Source organism: Lynx canadensis, chromosome D1 (genome assembly GCF_007474595.2).
Source record: "Lynx canadensis isolate LIC74 chromosome D1, mLynCan4.pri.v2, whole genome shotgun sequence".
Lineage (NCBI taxonomy): Eukaryota > Metazoa > Chordata > Mammalia > Carnivora > Felidae > Lynx > Lynx canadensis.
Window position 1 is genome coordinate 58203478 of NC_044312.2, and position 21468 is coordinate 58224945.

The 21468-nt window shown below is 39.3% G+C and overlaps 1 protein-coding gene across 2 annotated transcripts in view; it reads right to left on the bottom strand.

The window, feature by feature from the left end:
* MRPL48 (mitochondrial ribosomal protein L48) overlaps positions 1-19630 on the bottom strand; it is a 53125-nt gene extending 33495 nt beyond the window's left edge. For both annotated transcript variants that reach the window (XM_030331162.1, XM_030331161.1), the window contains exons 1-3: positions 19467-19630; positions 9840-9892; positions 6946-6983 (exon numbers count right to left, since the gene is read on the bottom strand). In XM_030331162.1, the coding sequence (XP_030187022.1) occupies positions 6946-6983; positions 9840-9892; positions 19467-19616 (241 nt within the window). In that variant the 5' untranslated portion in view covers positions 19617-19630. The remainder of the gene's footprint in view (positions 1-6945; positions 6984-9839; positions 9893-19466) is intronic.
* Positions 19631-21468: the final 1838 nt, after the last annotated feature.

Sequence of the window (21468 nt, forward strand, 5' to 3'; positions counted from 1 at the left end):
TTTTATGTATTTACTTCTACCTCTCTATGTACGTTTAAATCAGTAAGAAAAAGACAATCACTACAACCATGCCCATCTCTTGGAGAGAGCAGCTGGGATGGTACCCAAGCCCACAGAGAGAATGACGGGTAAAGGTAAGAATAGGGCACTGCTCCCCACTCTTTTCTGAAAATCGTTATAATTCAATCTTGGAATTTCTGACATTAAGGATATCTCAAAGAACTCGTGAAAAATGTCAACAAAACTATGTCCTTTCAAGTAGAATTATCTTGGCATGCCAGCATTGGTGAGCTTCTCTGGGCCTTCTAGGCACTAGGATTCCCTGACAACAATTATAAAATGGGCAAAGGAAAAGACAAATGGCAGGTAAATATATGAAAATACAGTCAACCAACTAGTAATCAAACACATGCAAACTACAAATACGAAGGATAGCATTTTTTAACTTATAATATTACCAAATATTAACAAAAATTTTTTTAACGTTTATTCATTTTTGGGAGACACAGAGAGACAGAGTGTGAATGGGGAAAAGACAGAGAGGCAGACGCAGAATCCAAAGCAGGATCCAGGCTCTGAGCTGTCACCACAGAGCCTGACGTGGGGCTTGAACTCATGAGCCATGAGATCATGACCTGAGCCAAAGTCGGACACTTACCCAACTGAGCCACCCAGGCACCCCATAATATTTCCAAATATTAAAAAAAAAATAGTAGCATTCAACGTTGATGAGTGTAAAAAAGGGGGATTCTCAAATACCAAATAAGTATAAAATAGCACAATCTTTCTGGAGACCAATTTGGTAATGCACATCAATAGCTGTAAAATATGCATTTCCTGGGGCACCTGGGTGGCTCACTTGGTTAAGCATTTGACTCTAGATTTCAGCTTGGGTCATAATCTCATGGTTCATGTGTTCAAGCCCTGTGATGGACTCTGGCAGCACAGAGCCTGCTTGGGATTCTCTCCTTTCTCTCTCTCTGCCCCTCCCCCGCTCTCATTCTCTTGAAATAAATAAGTAAACATTAAAAAAAAAGAATGCACACTTCCTTTGATCCAACCAGTTTGACTTTTAGAAATGTATTCTAAGGGGCACCTGGGTGGCTCAGTCGGTTAAGCGTCCAACTTTGGCTCAGGTCATGACCTCGCGGTTCATGAGTTCAAGCCCCACATCGGGCTCTGTGTTGACAGTTCGGGGCCTGGAGCCTGCTTCAGATTCTGTGTCTTCCTCTCTCTCTGGCCCTTCCCCTTTCGAGCTCTGTCTGTCTCTCTCTCTCTCTCAAAAATAAATAAACATTAAAATTCTTGAAAAAAATGTATTCTAAGTTAATAATCAGACAAGAATACAAATACTGGTGTACATGGATGTTTATCATAGTGTTCTTTACATTGAAAAATCCTTTGGGAATGCAAGCTGGTGCAGCCACTCTGGAAAACAGTATAGAGGTTCCTCAAAAAACTAAAAATAGAACTATCCTATGACCCAGCAATTGCACTACTAGGTATTTATCCAAGGGATACAGGTGTGCTATTTCGAAGGGACACATGCACCCCAATGTTTATAGCAGTGCTATCAACAATAGCCAAAGTATGGAAAGAGCCCAAATGTCCATCGATGGATGAATGGATAAAGAAGATGTGGTATATATATACAATGGAGTATTACTCGGCAATCAAAAAGAATGAAATCTTGCCTTTTGCAACTACGTGGATGGAACTGGAGGGTATTATGCTAAGTGAAATTAGTCAGTCAGAGAAAGACAAATATCATATGACTTCACTCATATGAGGACTTTAAGAGACAAAACAGATAACATAAGGGAAGGGAAGCAAAAATAATATAAAAACAGGGAGGGGGACAAAACATAAGAGACTCTTAAATATGGAAAACAAACTGAGGGTTACTAGAGGGGTTGTGGGAGGGGGGATGGGCTAAATGGGTAAGGGGCACTAAGGAATCTACTCCTGAAATCATTGTTGCACTATATGCTAACTAATTTGGATGTAAATTTTAAATAGATAAATAAATAAATAAATAAAATTAAGTAGTAGAACAATAACAACAACAAAAATCCTAGAGACAGCTTAAATTTCTCTAAATAGAAAACTGTTTGAGTAAATTATGTTTACTCAAAAGGATCCCTACAGGATCTTTTTCAATAGATTTTAACATGCCCTATTTGATCCTAGCTTTAAAAACAAAATAAAACCCCCAAAAGCCTCAGATTTAAGTACCTTTCAAATACTAAAATATACTATAAAACTATAGTAACCAGTAGTATTAAGAAGGGTTAGTAGTGGCATCAAATATACAGACAAATCAATGGAACAAAGTTAAAATAATCCCAGATCTATATGGAAACTTAGTATATGAGTTTCAATCTATGGATTTTTCAATCAATGGATGTTTCGATAAATGTTGAAACAACTGACTACCCATTTTTTTTGGGAGGGGGTGGGATTGCATCCCTACTCACTTCTAATTCCAGATGGATTACATATATAAAGGGGAAAAAATACCAGAAGATAACATGAAGATTAAACTAATCCTGGAACAGATATCTTTCTAAGCAAGTATCAAAATCTAGAAATCAAAGATTAATAAACTTAGGTATATAAAAACGTAAAACTTCTTTCCAACAAAAAACACAAAAAGTCAAGAAACAGATAACTAGAAGCAATGCAAAGCAGAGATGACAGAAAAATGCTAATTTCCTTAATATATTAAAACTATGTAAAATGAAAAAGCAAACAATCCAATAAAAAAATGGGCAAAAAATATAGACAGGCAGTTCATAAGGAAAGAAATACAAATAGACAATAAAAATATGGAAAGATGATAAACTCTCTCAAGAAATGTAAATTATGAGACATAATTTTTTACTATCAAAAAAATAAGATTTTTTTTTAAACCCAGTTTTGACCAGAGAATAGAAATGTAAATTAATACAGCTTCTCTGAAGGGCAATCTGATGATACTTACCAAAAATTTTAATCACAATCCATTGACTCAGCAATTTCAATTCCAGGAATTTATCTTACAAATGTACAGGAACAAGATCACAAAGAAGTATAAAGATTGTTGCTGCAGCATTTTTTTGAAATAGCAAAAACTAAGAACAACCTAAATGTCCAGCATTAAGACACAGTTATACACACATAAAATATATATGCTCGTATATGAACACAACTTCTTGAAAAATATATAAGAAATCGTGATCAGTAGATACCACTGGGAAGTAAGACTGGGAAACAGAAAATTCAACTTTTCATCATACACCTTTTTGTACAGTTTATATTTATGTTTATCCTATGCATCCATAAGTGCATTTACAATTCTTAGTTGATAATTTTAATTGTAATTAAGAAAAAAAAAAAAACTTTACTCAGAACACATGCCAGTTCAAAATGAATTTTGCCTCTAATTGACAGGTAAGAGAAGAGACCAAAGCTAGGAAATAAGTGCACTTGATCATAATCTCTTTTTAAAACAAAACGAAACAAAATAAAATGAACATCTAGCAAAATGTTAGTAATTGCCCAATCTGGGTTTATGTGATATATTATCTTTTTTTTTTCTCTTCCTTATTTTTTTAATCTTTCAAAATAAAAAGTGTAAAAGAGAAAAAAAACACGTTAAAAAAACAAACACAACACCTTTCCTGGACCCCACATTCCTCTCCACCTCCTTCTAATTCTCTCTGTTCCTGCTCTGAGGTCATAAAAACATTGTAACAGCTTTCTCTAGCTCTCCAACCCCTATTCACTTGTCAACTCACAGTTGACTTCCACAACTAGCCCCACCCCACCTACACAACACACTGCTTTCCTAAGATCACCAGTGACCTCCATGTTGCTAAAGACAAAGAATGTTAGGGTCTTATCTTTCATGATCTCTCAGCAGCACCCAGTGCTAACTCCAACATACTTGACCACTCTTTCCTTCTTGAAACATTCTCCTTGTGTCTGACATGAAATTATACTATGCTGGTTTTCTCCTACCAGTTTGGCCTCCTTTTTTCAACCTCATTAGCCATCTCTTTCACCCTCTACCCAGTTTTTAAATGTTGGAGTTCCTAAGGGCCTGATTCTTGGGCCTTTTCTCCACTTATTCTCCTCACATGATCCCATTCACTGTCATAACGTCAATTAACATTGACAATATGATGGTTTCCAAATGTACAGTTTCAATCCAGACCTATAATTTGAATTCAGTATCAATGTATCCAATGGGCTACTATCCTCCCCATAGGCACTCCAATTCAACATGTTCAAAGCCAGACTCAAAATCTTCCCTTCAGGCACCTGGGTAGCTCAGTCAGTTGAGCATCCCGACTTTGGCTCAGGTCATGATCTTGCTGCTTGTGGGTTCAGGCCCTGCCTCCAGGCTTTGTGTTGACAGCTTAGAGCCTGGAGCCTGCTTCGGATTCTGTGCCTACTCCTCTCTCTGCCCCTGCCCCACTCACGATCTGTCTCTCTCTCTCAAAAATAAATAAACGTTAAAAAAAATTAAAAAACAAAATCTTCCCCTTCGAACTGTCCAATATAAGGCAGTACATTCAAAATAACTATACTTATATCTTCAAGGTAGTAGAGACATATTCACTATGGATTAAGAAAAAAAAAGATTATAAAACATTACATCATTTGTTCCCATCACTGCAAAACAAACAAAATCCATCCCTCTATCCACCTACTTATGTATGTATGTATGTATATATCTATGGAGAAAGAGATATAAACGCCTAGAAAAAGACCCGTTAGGATACACAACAAAATGTTAAACAATAACTTTTTTTTTAAACAATAATTTCTGAATAGTATTATTTTTATTTTCTGTCTACTTCAGCTTCTTGTGTATATGTATGTTTATTTCCCATATTCTTTAAATGCATGTCTTTCAATTTTATAATTAGATATTCTTAGTTATTTTTTTAAATCTCCTGAGAGGATGCCATATGAAGTTCAGGGCACCTGAATCGGGGCACCTGGGTGGCTCAGTTGGTTAAGCGTCCGACTTGGGCTCAGGTCATGATCTCATGGTTGGTGCGTGAGTTCTAGTCCTGCATCCATCTCTCTGCTGTCAGCAGGGAACCTGCTTCAGATCTTCTGTCTTCTTCTCTCTCTACCCCTCCCCCAATTGTACTCTCTCTCTCAAAAATAAACAAACATTTTTTAAAAAATGAAGTTCAGGGCATCTGTTATGAAATTTTCTTGCTTAAATGGTTTAATTTAAATCTTGTCAAGCTTTTAGATCTAACTTCCAGGTTGTAGGAAGGAGACAGAACATGTTCTACAACACCAGTAGGAAACAATCAGACAAATCAAGAAGGGAGGACATTCTATAAGACAGATGGTCTGACCTAGTCAAAAAGTTACTGTTATGTAAGTGATGAATCATGGGAATCTACTCCCGTAGCCAAAAGCACACTGTATGCACTGTATGTTAGCTAACTTGACAATAAATTATTTTTTTTAATGTTACTATTAGAGAGAAATAAAAAAAGTGGTAGAACTGCTCTAGATTAAAAGTGACATAACAGTGAAATACAAAGTGGGAAATTTCACAGGCTTTTGGTTATAAACAATGCCCAGAAAAGACATTTTGCAGGTAATTACGGAAATGGATAGATATTAGATGATATGGGAGCATTACTATTAATTTTCCTGAGTGAGATGATAGTATTGCAGTTCTTTAACAGAATGTAGAGAATGTTCTTACTTCTAGAAATGCTGAGCTGTTTAAGAGTGAAGTGTCATGATGCCTGATAGAGAAAGCAAAATGTTAACAACAAATTATTCTAAATGATGGGTAGAGAGGTACCTGGGTGGCTCAGTCGGTTAAGTGTCCGACTTCGGCTCAGGTCATGATCTCACTGTTCATGGGTTTTAGCCCCACGTTGGGCTCTGTGCTGACAGCTCAGAGCCTGGAGCCTGCTTCAGATTCTGTGTCTCCCTCTCTCTCTGCCCCTCTCCTGCTCACACTGTCTCTCTTCAAAAAAATGAATAATTAAAAATAAATAAATAATTGGTGGGTAGAAAAGTGTTCACTGTATGTTCTTAGGGAAAAAATTCTTTCTAGACTGTAAGCTTTCCAAATGGCAAGGACTGTATCCTCTCAACGTTGTATCCCAGCACCTGAAACACATCTTGGTACAATAAATGTTTGTTGAGAGAATGAATAAATAAAAATAAGCCCATATTTTGAGATGCTGGGCAGTGGGGCTGGTAGAAATGGTGATGCTCTACATACTGCTGCCATCTTCTGAAAAAAAATAATAGATGTAAAACCTCTTTATGTACTGCCTGACATATGTGAGGCACTCAGTAAACGTTAGTTCCCTTCTTTTCTCCTTTTCCTTTGCCTCTGACTCTTTAGGCAGATGACAGATGTCATTAAAATCAAACAACTACTTTGAAACTTCTCACATAATAGACAAAGTAAAAAGGGAAAGTAATTGGGTTGAAGCATATTGAAATTTATTGAGTTAATCAGATTGAATGGACATTTATTTTGGACAAAATACTGTAAGAAAAGCCCTTGCCTGGTAGATGATAGACATGAAATACAGGTCTGAAATAGTAGGAATTACAATTACAATAATTAATTTTAGGTATTTTATCTCACTGAATCTTCAAATAATTCACTGTAGCTTGTACTATAATTATCCTCATTGTTTTAAGTGAGGAAAGCAAGCTATGGCGAGGTAGCCAAAGGTCACAGAGTAAGTATGCGGTAGAGCTGGAATCCAAACTTCCTATAGAGCTCTTGCTCTTAACCACTACTTTAGATTCTTGCCCATTGCCCAATTCCACGTGAGGGGTGGAATGTGGTCCCAGCCACTCTTCTCAAAGATATGTTAGGAATATTTCTAGACAAAATTATTACAGATCATTAGAGGGTCACTTAAAGCAGGCAGACTATATCAGGAAATAACCACATACCTGCAGAACAGATGGGATTTTCTCCTGAAGTTCTGAATCTAAAAAGAGGGAAAGAGTATGCTGAATAAAATTAGATACCCACATTTAATCTATACCACTACCAAAACGTGTATGCCTCTCATTAAGGATAAGTCAATGCTAGAAATTTCCTTATTCCCTCCTTCCCGTCTTTCCACAAACATTATTAACTGCCTATTGTGTGCCAGACATCCTGAGGATATAAAAATAAGTAAAATGTCTCTCTCTATAGTCTAGTTGGGAGAGAGACATGTAAATAAATGTGAGCCACAATACATTGCTGATCCAGAATGAAAACTTATACAAGATTTGGTGGAACATGAAGGAAAATGTGGTCATTTCTGCTAGGGGGGTAAAACTGTTTGACTGGAGTTTTAAAAATGAAGAACTGTTCTCAACTGTTTAGCCTTAAGGAAAAGCATTCCAGGGAGGGGTATGAAAGTGGTATGTTTGGGGAAGAGCAAGCAGCTGGATATGGGTAGAACTTAAGCAGCAGGGAAAAGGGGAGTTGGTGAAAGAGGTTCTCCTGGGCCAGGTGAGGAAGAACCTCGTACGCTGTGATAAGGAGTTTGGTCTTTACTCTGTATAGGCAGTGGGAAGCTCCTTGCCGAGTTTAAGCACAGGAGTGACACGATCAAGTTTAAGCTTTGGAAAGTTAACCTTGGCAGCAGGTGAGCAATGAATGGGAAGAGGTGAGACTGAGGCAAAAGAACTAGTGAGGTGGTAGTCTTGCATTATTAGAACATGCCCAGGGAGAGGAGAGGAAAGGACAGCAATGACTGCAGACTGAATACCGAAACCAAAGAACATGGAAGAGAATAATACGGCTCTGTCAGCTCACTAGGTTATCAGGTTCAGCATCCTGCGAAGTTTTGAAACTAAATTGCAGAACAAGTTGGGAGACAAGCAGATCTGTGATTAAATGCTGACTCTACCACGTTCAAACTGTGACCTTCAACAAGTTCTTTTAGATCTCTGTAACTCAGTTATCTCCTCTTTAAAATGCAGATAATAATAGTATAATCCCATGAGACTGAAAATCTATCTTAAACTCTCTGAGCCAGTTTCCTCTTTTGTAAAATGACAATATTTATATTTGTCCTGCCATGTTTTTGTAAAGATTAGAGAGAACATGTAAAATGGTTCTATAGTAAGTAACTACTTATTGAAGAGTTGACTGATTAATGATGGAAAAATAGATTAAGATGGAAAGGGAATAATAGGAGAGAGGCCTCAATAAATGTAAAGGATTAAAGAAATCATTCAGGCTCATGACTGTCATGTGGTCCAGGGAGATATACAATTCATTGTTTTATATTATATGGCCGCCACACATAAAACACTCAGTGAATATCTCTACTGAATAGAGAAATAAACCACCAAATGCCATTCATTATCATCTAGAGAAGATGGGAGGTAGCAAACTATATATGCAAGGCAGTGAAAAAAGAACTTGGGTTTGAATCCTAACTCCAACAACATATTAGCTATGTCATCTTAGAGCAATTAATTTACCTCTCTGTACCTAAGTTATTTATGTATAAAATTAAGATAATACGACCTGTTTCACGAGATCACTATAAGGATCTATTCGTTCATTAAACAAATATTTATTAAATGCCTACTATGTGCAAGACACCATTCTAGGCTCTAAGGATACAGCAGGAAACAACACTAACAAAATCCTTATCTACATGATGCTTATATTCTAGGGGACAAATAGGGAAGACAATTTAAATATCCGGTATCTGTACACATACATATATATAAAATGTGTCAGGTGGTGATACCTGCAATGAAGAAAAACAAAGCAAGGTAGGAAATAAAGTCTGATTGGGGTGGAGGGAGCTATTTTACATAGGGTAGTCATTGTAGACCTCTCTGATAAGATGACATCTGGGCACAAACCTGAATAAGGTAAGGGGGTCAAGCCATATGGATATCTAAGGGAAGAATGGGCAAAGATCCTGGGGTAGGAGAGTGCTTAGATCATCAAGGACTAGAAAGGGAGCCACCAGTATGGCTAAAACTGAGTAAGTAGTAGTATGCGGATGAGGGAACAGATTATGTAAAGCCTTGCAGGATATGGTGGAGTGTAGATTTTATTTTGAGTAAGATGGGATACCGTTGGAGAGTTCTGAGAGAGAAACTTGATTTTAAAAAGAACCACTCTGGAGGTACCTGGGTGGCTCAGCTGGTTAAGCCTCCAATTCGAGTTTGGCTCAGGTCATGATTTCACTGGTCATAAGTTCAAGCCCCACATCGGGTTCTGCACTGACAGCTCGGAGCCTGCTTGGGATTCTCTCTCCCTCTCCCTCTCCCTCTCCCTCTCCCTCTCCCTCTCTCTCTTCCTCTATCAAAATAAATAAAAAACATTAATAAATAAATGGACCACTCCGATTAGAAGACAAAACTAAGTTTTGTCAAATACAAACTAAGTTTTGTCTTCTATCCTTCACACTAAAATCAAAAAGGAGGAACAGTTAGGAGGCAGGATGATGGTAATAAAGAAGATTAGAAGGAACTGGTCCCTAGTAGTTTAGCAAAACAGAAAGCATGAGACCTGAAACTGGAGGTGAGAAATGGTCTGATTCTGTATATATTTCATAAGTAGAGCTGAGAGGATTTGTTAAAGAATTGGATGTACAGTGAGAAAAATAACAGTGTCAAGACTGACTGCAAGAACTTTGGCCTGGGCAACTACATGAATGGAGTTGTCATTTACTGAGAATGGGGAAAGAGAAAGATGGCAGGAGAGTTAATACTTGAGATGTTTAGCAGACACACAAATGGAGATGATGAAAGACAAATGATGGGTGAACCCTAGCCGAGTGCAAATATTGGCTATATTTAAACACTGTTATTAATATCCTTACCTTAAGAGAGAAAAGACTTGCTTAAAAATGGTATCATTCCTTGGACACAGCACCTACAGCAAAATAGCCATGTTAGGACAACCTTAACCATTCATAGCCTTCCAAGCACTTCTTCAAAAAGAGGCTAGAAACTCAAAGCACACAAACCAAAAAGAACCCAAAGGCTCTCGTCTAGCAAAGATGATGTCCTTCAGTTGACAACAAATATGTAAGCAAACCAAAGTCATCTTCTTTCTTATTCCACCCACTATAGGAAATGCTAAAAAAAACAAAACAAAACAAAACAAAAAACCCAGAAGTTCTCTTTCCATGCTGCTCTTTTTTTTTTTTTACCTTATTTTCCCTTTCCAATTTAATCTTTTTCTAACATCAATCAACAACTATGCATCTGCCAAGCACAGGCACCATGCAAGGGACTTTCTTAATTCTTCCTTAATTTTCAACACACTGCAAGGCAATTTTACAGGTGAGACAGCTGAGGCTGTCTCACTGTTTTACTGTTTTACTCCAGACGCTATGCCTCTGTTACAGCATAGTCTCAATAATAATAATAATAATAATAATAATAATAATAAATGCCAATATCAACAAAACAATGACAGGAGACAGTAGCAGTGGCAACTTCCCTGAGTTTCCACCCTCCCCAGTTAGTTCAAGCTCACTCTGCCCTACTGGCATCCATTTGAAAGATCAGTGGTATAACTTTACTAAGGGAGTGTTTAACATAGAGGTCTTTTTATAAAGTAACTAGATAATAAATACTAAATGTCCTAAGACTCTCTAATGTAAAGAGACAGTCCTGTCCTCTACAGGTAACAATTTAAATCCCTTCAACATGTACATGTTAAAAACCTATTACACAAAGAAAGTCTGAGAAACTGTCATAGATAAGAGAAGCCTAAGGAGACATGATGACTAAATGTAATGACTAAATGTAATATAATATCCTGGATGGAATCCTGGAACAGAAAAATGACATTAGATTTTAAAAAAATGAAAGAAATAGGAAAAAAATATGGACTTTAGTTAATAATATATCAATATCAGTTGATTAATTTATGAAAAGTGTAAGATAATAATAGTCAAAACTGGATGTGTGGTATGTGGAAATTCTCTGTACTCTCGTTGCAACTTTTCTGTAATTCTAAAACTAAAATAAAATAATTCTAAAACTAAAATAAAATAAATTTTATTTTGGGGTCTGGATGGCTCAGTTGGTTAAGCTTCCGACTCTTGATCTTAGCTCAGGTCATGATCTCATGACTCGTGAGATTGAGCCCGGTATCAAGCTTTGTGCTGACAGCACAGAGCCTGCTTGGGATTCTCTCTCTCCCTCTCTCTCTGCCCCTCCCCTGCTCACACACACTCTCTCTCTCAAAATAAACAACAAAAAAATAGTTTTTTTAATATAATAAAATAAATTTTATTTTTTAAAAGGCTGTTACATGCCAACTACTGTGCTAAGTGTTAAAGGGAATATAAAAACAAATGTAACAACATAGACAGACTTTGAAAATATTACACTAAGTGAAAGAAGCCAGTCACAAAGAGCCAGATATTGTATGACTCCATTTATATGAAATACCCAAAACAGGCAAACCTATTGAGAAAGAAAGTAGATTAATGGTTGCCTTACAGCTAGAGTCTGAGATGGTGGGGATGACACCTAAGGGATATGGGGTTTCTTTTTGGGGTGACCAAAATGTTCTAAAATAGATTGTAGTGAAGGATGCACACTCTGTGTGTGTGTGTGTGTGTGTGTGTGTGTGTGTGTGTGTGTGTGTTTTAAAGTAATCTCTAAGCCCAACGTAGGGCTTGAACACATGCTCTTCCATACTCTACTGGATGAGCCAGCCAGGCACCCCATACTCTGAATATATTAAAAGCCATTGAGGGGCGCCTGGGTGGCGCAGTCGGTTAAGCGTCCGACTTCAGCCAGGTCACGATCTCGCGGTCCGTGAGTTCGAGCCCCGCGTCGGGCTCTGTGCTGACTGCTCAGAGCCTGGAGCCTGTTTCCGATTCTGTGTCTCCCTCTCTCTCTGCCCCTCCCCCGTTCATGCTCTGTCTCTCTCTGTCCCAAAAATAAATAAACGTTGAAAAAAAAAAGCCATTGAATTGTACACTTTATTTTTTTTTTAATTTTTCTTTTTTTTGAACGTTTATTTATTTTGGGGACAGAGAGAGACAGAGCATGAACGGGGGAGGGGCAGAGAGAGAGGGAGACACAGAATCGGAAACAGGCTCCAGGCTCTGAGCAGTCAGCACAGAGCCCGACGCGGGGCTCGAACTCACGGACCGCGAGATCGTGACCTGGCTGAAGTCGGACGCTTAACCGACTGCGCCACCCAGGCGCCCCGAATTGTACACTTTAAATGGGTGAATTGTATGGTATATGAATTGTATCTCAACAGAGCTGCTAAAAAAATGTAAGCACAATCCCTGTCCTGTAGGAGTTTGAATGGCTGGAGATACAGACATACATCTATATTAAACAGCTAAGTGGGCACCTGGGTGGCTTGGTTGGTTGAGGTTCTGTCTGACTTTGGCTCAGGTCAGGATCTCATGGTTCATGACTTTGAGCCTGGCATCCAGCTGGCTACAGTCAGTGCAGAGCCTACCTGGGATCCTGTCTCCCTCTCTCTCTCTGCCCCTCCCCCTCTTGCACTCTCTCTCTAAAAAATAAATAAGCCTTAAAAAATAAAATAAAATAAAAATAAACAGCTAGGCAATATACCACAAGCATTATATGATTTAAGACAAAATAGGTGATACGAATAATAAGGACCTCTGGCAGGAAATTCAGGTGGAGATGGCCAGGAGAAGTTCTTAGCGTTTAGGGTGATACAGACACTGAGAATCTGCTCAAAGTCATGAACATTCTCCCCAGAAGATTCACCCATACACCACTATGCTAAACTAAGAGCTCCTCAGGTGCAGAGGTCATGTTGTATTCTTCTCAGGCACGTTGTAGACTTTCAGTCAAGGTTTGTTTTTGTGAATAAATAAATGATTAGAAAGTGAATGAATGCCATTTATTAAGCACCCACATCTATTTTGTTGAGTACCTACCATGCATCTGAATCAGAATAAGTATTATTACCTCATTTTACAGTTGAAGAAATGGAGGTTAAGTAATCTACCCAAAGTCAAACAGCCACTATCAGAACTAGCATACGATCTTAGAATTCTCTGACTCTAAAGTCCATAATTTTCCCACCATCTATATCCTCTCTCATATGTGTTAGTGCTTAAGAAATTGGGCTGGGGGTGATCAAATTTAGGAAAAGTCTCTCAGAGAATGTGAGGTCATGAAGATTGGAAAGGATATGAATAGATGGAAGGAAAGGCAAAATGCATAGGCAATCCTTAAAACTGCAATTAAACCAGATACTAAAAGACTTTGTAATTATGTGCACAATATGCTTAACCTAATATTAGCCCGCATAAAAAGCAGGTAGGCAACGGGGAGCCTTGGGAGACAGAAGCTCCAGCCGCCAGCCATCACACCTTGGCCAGTACTTCCCCTCTGTGAAGCTGGAGCAGATTAGTCTAAGATTCCTCCAGGCCCAAGGTCTACCAACCGTGACAAACAGAATAGAAATGAGTGAAGAAAATATATTAAGTGGGTTACCTCACACAGAAGAATTGGATGGGAAGAAAGATCTAGAGGACACTGATTTTTCCTCACTTTAATCATTCAGATTTCTGAGTCTCTACAAAAGCAAAGGATTTAATTATCTAAAAGCCAGGATTAAGGGTTGACAACTTTCTGGAAGACATTCAAATTGTAGCGTGAACTCTCCCTTTCAGCTCTGGGAAATGTGATTCCTCTTCCCTGCGATGCTCGGCATTATTTATCAGAACAAAAGTAATCTATTTTGGGACTGTATCCACAAATACCCACTCCCCCCCAATCAGCAAATGAAAAGCAGCGATAGCTCCACAGCAAATGGGAGAGGAGGTGGTGACGCTAGTGAATGAATGAATGAATGAGGACACAGCTGCTGCAGTGGGTTACAAAAATACTTGTGCCATGAGCTCAGGAGCCAAGAACCAGGGGACTGCGCAGCTACAGAGAACTGAAGTCATGGGGAGAAATCTATACGGAATGAGTATCGTCACACACCCAGAACCCCAGGGTGAGTGGTGACAACAGTGAGTCAGGGGCCCATGAAAGCACCTGAAAGTTGTTTTACAAATATTAACAGAATACATTTCTATATCAACAAATATTTAAAGTAGCAGTTACATCACGTATTGAGTACCTTCTTTGTGGTAAGCACTTTACATATACTATTTCAGTTCATCTTTACACTATTCCTCTGATAGAGGCATAATTGAGATAATTGCATCCATTTTATAGAGGAAAAACCAAAGGTTTAGGAAAACTGCCCAAAGTTATAGGTTTGATAAGAGGCACCAAGAATTCAAACCCAAGTCTGAGTGAATCTAAAGTCCACGCCTTCCATTCTACCACACTACCTCTCAAAAGAATGATACTAATTTATATTAGTATGAAATTCATATGCTAATAATAATGGCATCAATAATCCCACCATTCGCTGAGCACCTGCTATATGCCAAACATCATTTCCCTTAATCCTCACAACTATTTGTGAGGTAGGTATTTCTACCCCCATTTAACTGTGAGGAAACCAAAGCTCAGAAAGGTGAATTCATGTGCCTAAAGCACACAGCTGGCAAGTGGTGTTCTGGCCAACTTTTTCCTAAGTTCTTTCAAAATTGCTTTTGTTTGTAGTTTTCCCTTTGGCCAAGTCTCTTCCTCCTATGTTTAATATGTTGACTGTCCAAGTCCATCTTTGCACTGAGTCTTTATGGCTATTAGGAGAACAGATTATAGATTCACACAAACCTGGGTTTAAATACTGAAACTTCCATTTTAATAGCTAGCTGTCTGATCTTTGGCAAGTCACTTAAGAAATATTTGGCCTCTGGGGCGCCTGGGTGGCTCAGTCGGTTAAGTGTCCAACTTTGGCTCAAATCATTTCTCAGTTTGTGGGTTCGAGCCCTGCATCAGACTCCATGCTGCCGGTTCAGAGCCTGGGGCGTGCTTCAGATTCTGTCTCCCTCTCTCTCTGCCCCTCCCTACTCATGCTCTGTCTCTCTGCCTCTCAAAAATAAACATTAATTTTTTTTTTTTTTTAAGAAGAAATACATTGCTTCCGGGCACCTGGGCGGCTCAGTTGGTTAAGCATCTAACTCTTGGTTTCAGCTCAGGTCATGATCTCATGGTTCATGAATTCAAGCCCCACATCAGGCTCTGTGCTGATGGTGCACAGACTGCTTGGGATTCTCTCACTCTCTCTGCCCCTCCCCTGCTCGTGCTTGCATGTGCGCACTCTCTGTCTCTCTCTCTCAAATAAATAAATAAATAAATAAATAAATAAATAAATGTTAAAAAATATGCTTGGCTCTGCATACTTATGATTTACTTACATGAAATGACCAGAACAGACAAATCCATACAGACAGAAAGCAGATCAGTGATTACATGGGGATGGGCAGAGGGGTGAATGAGGAATGACTGCTTATGGGTACAGAGTTTCTTCTTGCAGAGAAGAAAATGTTCTGGAATTAGATTTTGATGATAGCTGCACAACTCTGTAAAAATACTAAACACCACTCAATTGTCCATCTTAAAAGGGGAAATATTATGGTATATGAATGATATCTCAATTTTTTTAAAAAGAAAGAAACATCTGGCCTTCCACCATAACTGCTGGATGGTACTTCTAGGCCACAGTTGACCTTTATTAAGCCCAATTTCCTACCTTCCTCCAGGGCTAAACTGTTTCAAAATACCTGTGGTTACCTGAAATTTAAGTCCAATCCCCTACCATCTCCCCAAGTCTCATCCCCACATTTCTCTGCACATTCTCCCTTGGTTCAGGCCCCACTGCTTCTCTCATTCCCAATATCTTCTGGGCCCTCTGGAACTCCAAACGAGTTCTCATTTCAGGGCCTTTGCACATACTCTCTCTGTCTGTCTGAATTCTAGCATTCTTTAAGTCTTAGTCATGTAACATCCTCAAGAAAACTTTCCTTACTGCTCAGATGTACCTGGATCCTGCTGTTATACACTCACATAGCACCCAGAATCTCTTTTGGGGCATTTATCACAATTAGTTAAGTAGTTATATGTTTAATTGGCCTGTCTATTTTGCTAAGAATATAAGCTCCATGAAGACAGGAAACTGCTACATCCCAACACCTACCATACTCTGGCACATTGTGGGTGGTCAGTAAACATCTGCTGATTAAATTAATAAATCCATCCAAACTTCATTTCCTTATCTTTAAAGAGGTTATAAAAATATTTACCTCATAAGAGTTGTTGATACGATTAAATTAGATAATATATAAAAAGGACTTAGCAAGTGCAAGGCACATTGTTAATGATCAAATTGGTAGCAGTGATGATGATGTGGTGATTGTTCAGCTCCTCATTTATTAAACAATATGTACTTTAGTGTGTGACAGGTGTTAAGACAGGTGTTAAGGTGTTTATGAACAAAATAGTAAAATATCCCTGTCCTGCAGAGCTTACAGTCTAATAGTAACCAGAAAATAGCCAACTTCCTGACCACTTTCCTGGGCTTTGGGACTCCCTGCCTTTCTAGGCACCCTGAAACTTGTGCCCTCCTATGTCACATCTTATGTCCTCCTAATTCATGTCTGTTGGTTTGTCATTTGCTTCAGTCCTCACTGCTCTTTGTTTACATGAACTCTACCCCACGTTAGACTTCAATGTTTTTAGTTGAAAACATCTTACAATGAGATCAGTACCCAAGGTTGCTCCTTTTGGCATACCTTTCGTGATCACCACAGCTCACCTAACCATATCCTTGTGGTTCAGAGGTATGGTAATCCCAGAGGGAAGAACAGTAATCTCAGGGTGAGTGACATTCAGACCTAAGCCTGATATTCCAGGACCATCCATTTTATGTGTAAAGTAACTCCGCAGGTGAGTCATTACTCATTCCTTGGTATGTTCTGACTTCCACAGACATCATCCTGCCATCTTGATCAATCAGTATGTTTTCTGGGGTTTGATGAATATCAGCATTATGGTCTTAACACTACTTCTACTTACTACTTCTATTGACCCAAAGAGGTATGTAATCCCACCCTGTTTTATTCCACTAAAGCAGGGCTTTTCGCTCATCTAAAATGGGAGATGGCTGTAAGCTAAAAACTCCTTGGGCTCCTAAGGAAAGAACACTGAGCTAAGAGTCTGAAGTTCTAGTCCCAGCTCTACCATTTACTTGCATGTAATGTCAATTTTTGTTCAGTCACTTATTCACTCAATATTTATCAGGAGCTACTTTAGGCCAAGTACACTGTGGGCTGGGTACATATAGACATAAAGAAAATACAGTTGGGGGCGCCTGGGTGGCTCAGTTGGTTAAGCGTCCGACTTCAGCTCAGGTCACAATCTCGCGGTCCGTGAGTTCGAGCCCCGCGTCGGGCTCTGGGCTGATGGCTCAGAGCCTGGAGCCTGCTTCCAATTCTGTGTCTCCCTCTCTCTCTGCCCCTCCCCCATTCATGCTCTGTCTCTCTCTGTCTCAAAAATAAATAAACGTTAAAAAAAAAATACAGTTGCCTACTCTCAAATCTTTCTAGTGAAGGCAGGAGATGTGCAAATTATTTATTACACTGCAATGTGAGAGCAGTGTAATGGGCTGTATAGGTCACAAAGATGGAAAGGACTGGGAAGGTTAAGGAAGGTTTTGGTTCTCCTCATCTGTGAAATGAGGAATGAAAAAGGAAAAGTAGTTGGGTCTTAGGAGAGGTAGAAAATCTTGGCTCCAGTCTCAGCTCTACCACTTAAATGGCTGTTGACCTATTTAAAAAAAGAGCATTCATTCATTCAGGCATTCAGTAGAATATTTGAGAACTATTATGTACCAGACACTGTGCCAGTAGCTTGCTTCCATTTCCTGATTTGTTGTGCCTGCCAAGATTATCTCATAATACTGTGAAAATCAAATGAAATTATGCAAATGAAAGCAGTATATAAACTGTGAAATAATATCAATATTCCTGCATATATTCCTTCACACCTTACAAACTAATCTTATTTACATTATCTTGTATAATCTTTACAACAATTCCATATGGTGGGCATTATCATCTGCATTCTATAGATATGAAACTGAAGCACAGAGAGCTCAAATAACCCACCTAAGGTCATATACCTCACAAGAGATAGAATCCGGGTGTGATGCAAGTCGCATGGCTTTTCCTTATAAACGTGAAGTATTAACTAACACTTCCAGACAGGCTGAGACAAAGATGGTCACAAGACTACATATGATTAGATGCCAAAAGATAAGACTAGCTAGTTGAGGCATTTTAGACAGTGTGGTCAGAAAGGTTTTATGGAAAAGATGAGACCTGAGCTGGGTGCTGAGGGATGCAGCATTTGGATGGGTGGTGAGAAGGTGAGGACACTCCAAGTGAAGACTCTCTGTCCAAAGCAATAGAGCAGAGTGGAAGAACAAAATCAATAACAAAGGTGTCTGAAAGGTAACAGTGGCGTCAGACTTGGAGAGGTCCTATCTGCCCTTGAATCTTTAGGTGATGCCCTAATGACAGATTTCCATGGGGTCTCCTGTAGTAGAGAATGGTAGAAAACAGTATTCCTTGAAAAATTATCCCTCCCTTTCAGCAGTCCTCAGAATAAAAAGAAATACAGCAGAAGCACAGAGTCACCAATCTGACTATCTTTAACAATGGAATTTTGTAATTTCCTGATTTTTTTCTATTATCCTTTCACCAGATCTGGCCAAATTCTCACAATTAGGCTGAGGTGAACATCAGTGAGTTATTTCATAAAGAAGCAAGGTGTGCACCATTAAGGAAACAAGCCTAAAGACATTCAGGGCCCACCCGAAGATACCTACTGGTAGATCCATGAACAGCAAAGATCATGCTGATCTGTACATCATGGAGACATAATCTCTACAATTAACGGCTAAAATACAATTTTAACAAAAATTGCTAAAAGTAAGACATCATTCTAAGCATCATGATATATCTAAAACAACACACCTGTAATCTGTTCGTCTGTTAAAAGGGCAAGAGAAGACCAAGGACTGCCTTTACCGTGATTCAGACGGTTTTACTGAAGTCATTTAAATAGGGTTTTGTTACGTAAAATTTTAGCTTATTATCCTTTTCTCATCGTCAAGTAGCCTCACATCCTAATCAGGTCACCAAGTTAAAACACTCTGGAAGTTGATTACTTAACGCAAAAATAAAAATGACCTGCTCAAGGTCACAGACATTGTCGGAACCAGCACAGGTTCCGACAATCTCTAAGAGTTTTCCACTGTGCGGCTCTTCCCTTTCCAGGCCAATGGGTGGCGAGGGTGGCTAGCGGAGGGGGCGTGGCCCACGGGTAATCGCAGCTGTGTTCGCCCGGGGAGGAGTGGATGAAACACAACCCTTTGACCGCAAGGAGCCGTGGGTGCTGCCGGGAGAACCTTGTTCTCGCCAGTGTTTCATACCCGGATGTCTGCAGAGGCCGCGATAGCCAGGCGGCCACCACCCACCTCTAGTCTCCCCACCACCTCCGCCGCGCCCAGCGTGAGTGGAACCTACCTTTCCTAGAGCTCCGTTCATCCTTTGCTGCTGCGGCCGGTAGTTGTGCAAGCTGAAGACCCGCCCAAGCTGCAGCGATCTCCCGGCGTCTGGAAACACTGACGGGAACACCTCGCCTGAGTCCAGTAACAATATCCGACCGAGACACATTCAATCCCTGCAGCACCTTGGTTCCGGTAGCTTCTGAGACTCAGTATCTAGAAATCCCTTCAAGACTGCCCTAACCACGGCTTAAATGTCACCTTCACTGCAGTTTTTCCAGGCAGAATTCATTGCCACGTCTGTGTTGTCCCAGTGTTTTGCACACAATTCTGATATTTCATCCAACATACAATGTATTAATTAATTGTTATTGTCTCTTTCACATATTTGTGAGTTCCTCAAGGACTGAGATCCTGTATGATTAATTCATTCCAGTGGCTAGCACAGGACATGGAGAACTGACTTCTAACATTGATTTAAAAGCTGATTGGCCCTAAGCGAGTTTTTCTGACGTTCAGTTGCCTGTAATTAATAATTGATAATAACTTTCTTTTTTTATTACTTAAAAAAAAATTTTTAGTGTTTATTTATTTTTGAGAGAGAGACAGAGCACAAGCAGGGGAGGGTCAGTGAGAGGGAGACACAGAATCCGAAGCAGGTTCCAGGCTTTGAGCTGTCAGCACAGAGCCCTACTTGGGACTGGAACCCATGAACCGTGAGATCATGACCTGAGCCTATGCTCAACTGGGTGAGCCACCCAGGCACCCCGATAATAACTACTTTCTACTGAGTGACAATTATGTGCAATGCATTGTGCTCAGAGCGTCACTTAATTTATTCCCCACAAGCCTGTTAGTGAAATATTATCACTTGATTTTAGATATAAGGATATTCCAAGAGGTTAAGAGACTTCTTCTAGGCCAACCAACTGAAGCAGAGCTGAGTTTCAAACTCAGTCTCCTTATGCAAAGTGTTTTTCCTCTTATATAAGCCTTCTCACATGAGATAATGATGACACTGCACATTCATTTACTTTACACACATTAACCATTTACTTATCATAACATAGTGCCAGTCCTTTTATTGAATCTTGGGAATACAGAGATGAATATTACATGGTCCCTGAACTTAAGTAGCTCATAGGGAATTTCATCAAACTAAAAAGCTTCTGTGCAGCAAAGGAAACAATCAACAGAGTGAAAAGACAACCTACAGAATGGGAGAAAACATCTGCAAACCATACCTCTGCTAAGGGGTTAAAACCCAAAGTATATAAGGAATTCAACTCAATAGCACTCAAATTTTTTTTTTAAGTTTACTTATTTGTTTTGAGAGAGAGAGAGCACACATGCACGTGCTCAAGGAGGGGAGGGACAGAAAGAGAGGGAGAGGGGGAATCCCAAGCAGGCTCAGTGCTGTCAGGGCACAACTGGATGTGGGTCTTGAACCCATGAACCGTGAGATCATGACCTCAGCCAAAATCAAGAACCAACACTCAACACCCAGGCACCCCAATGGCACTCTATTTTAAATGGATAAAGGCAATTGCCACAACATGGATGGGCCTAGAGGATAGTATGCTAAGTGAAATAGGTCAGAAAGAGAAAGACAATTACCATATGATTTCACTTAACTGTAGAATCTAAAAAACAAAATAAACAGATTCTTAAATACAGAGAACGAATCAGTGGTCCAGAGGGGAGATGGGTGGGGGTGGGCAAAATAGATGAAGAGGATTAACAGGTACCAACTTAAGTTATAAAATAGGTCACGGAGATGAAAAGTACAGCATAGGGAACATGGGCAATAATATCGTAATAACCTTGTATGGTGACAGATGGTAACTACACTTCTCATAGTGACCACTGAGTAGTACATAGAAGTGTTAAATTAATATATATGTTGTACACTTGAAACTAATATAACATGGTATGTCAATTATAAATCAAGAATTTTTTAAATGGGCAGAGGACCTGAATAGACATTTCTCAGAAGAAGACACACAAATGGCCAACAGTAC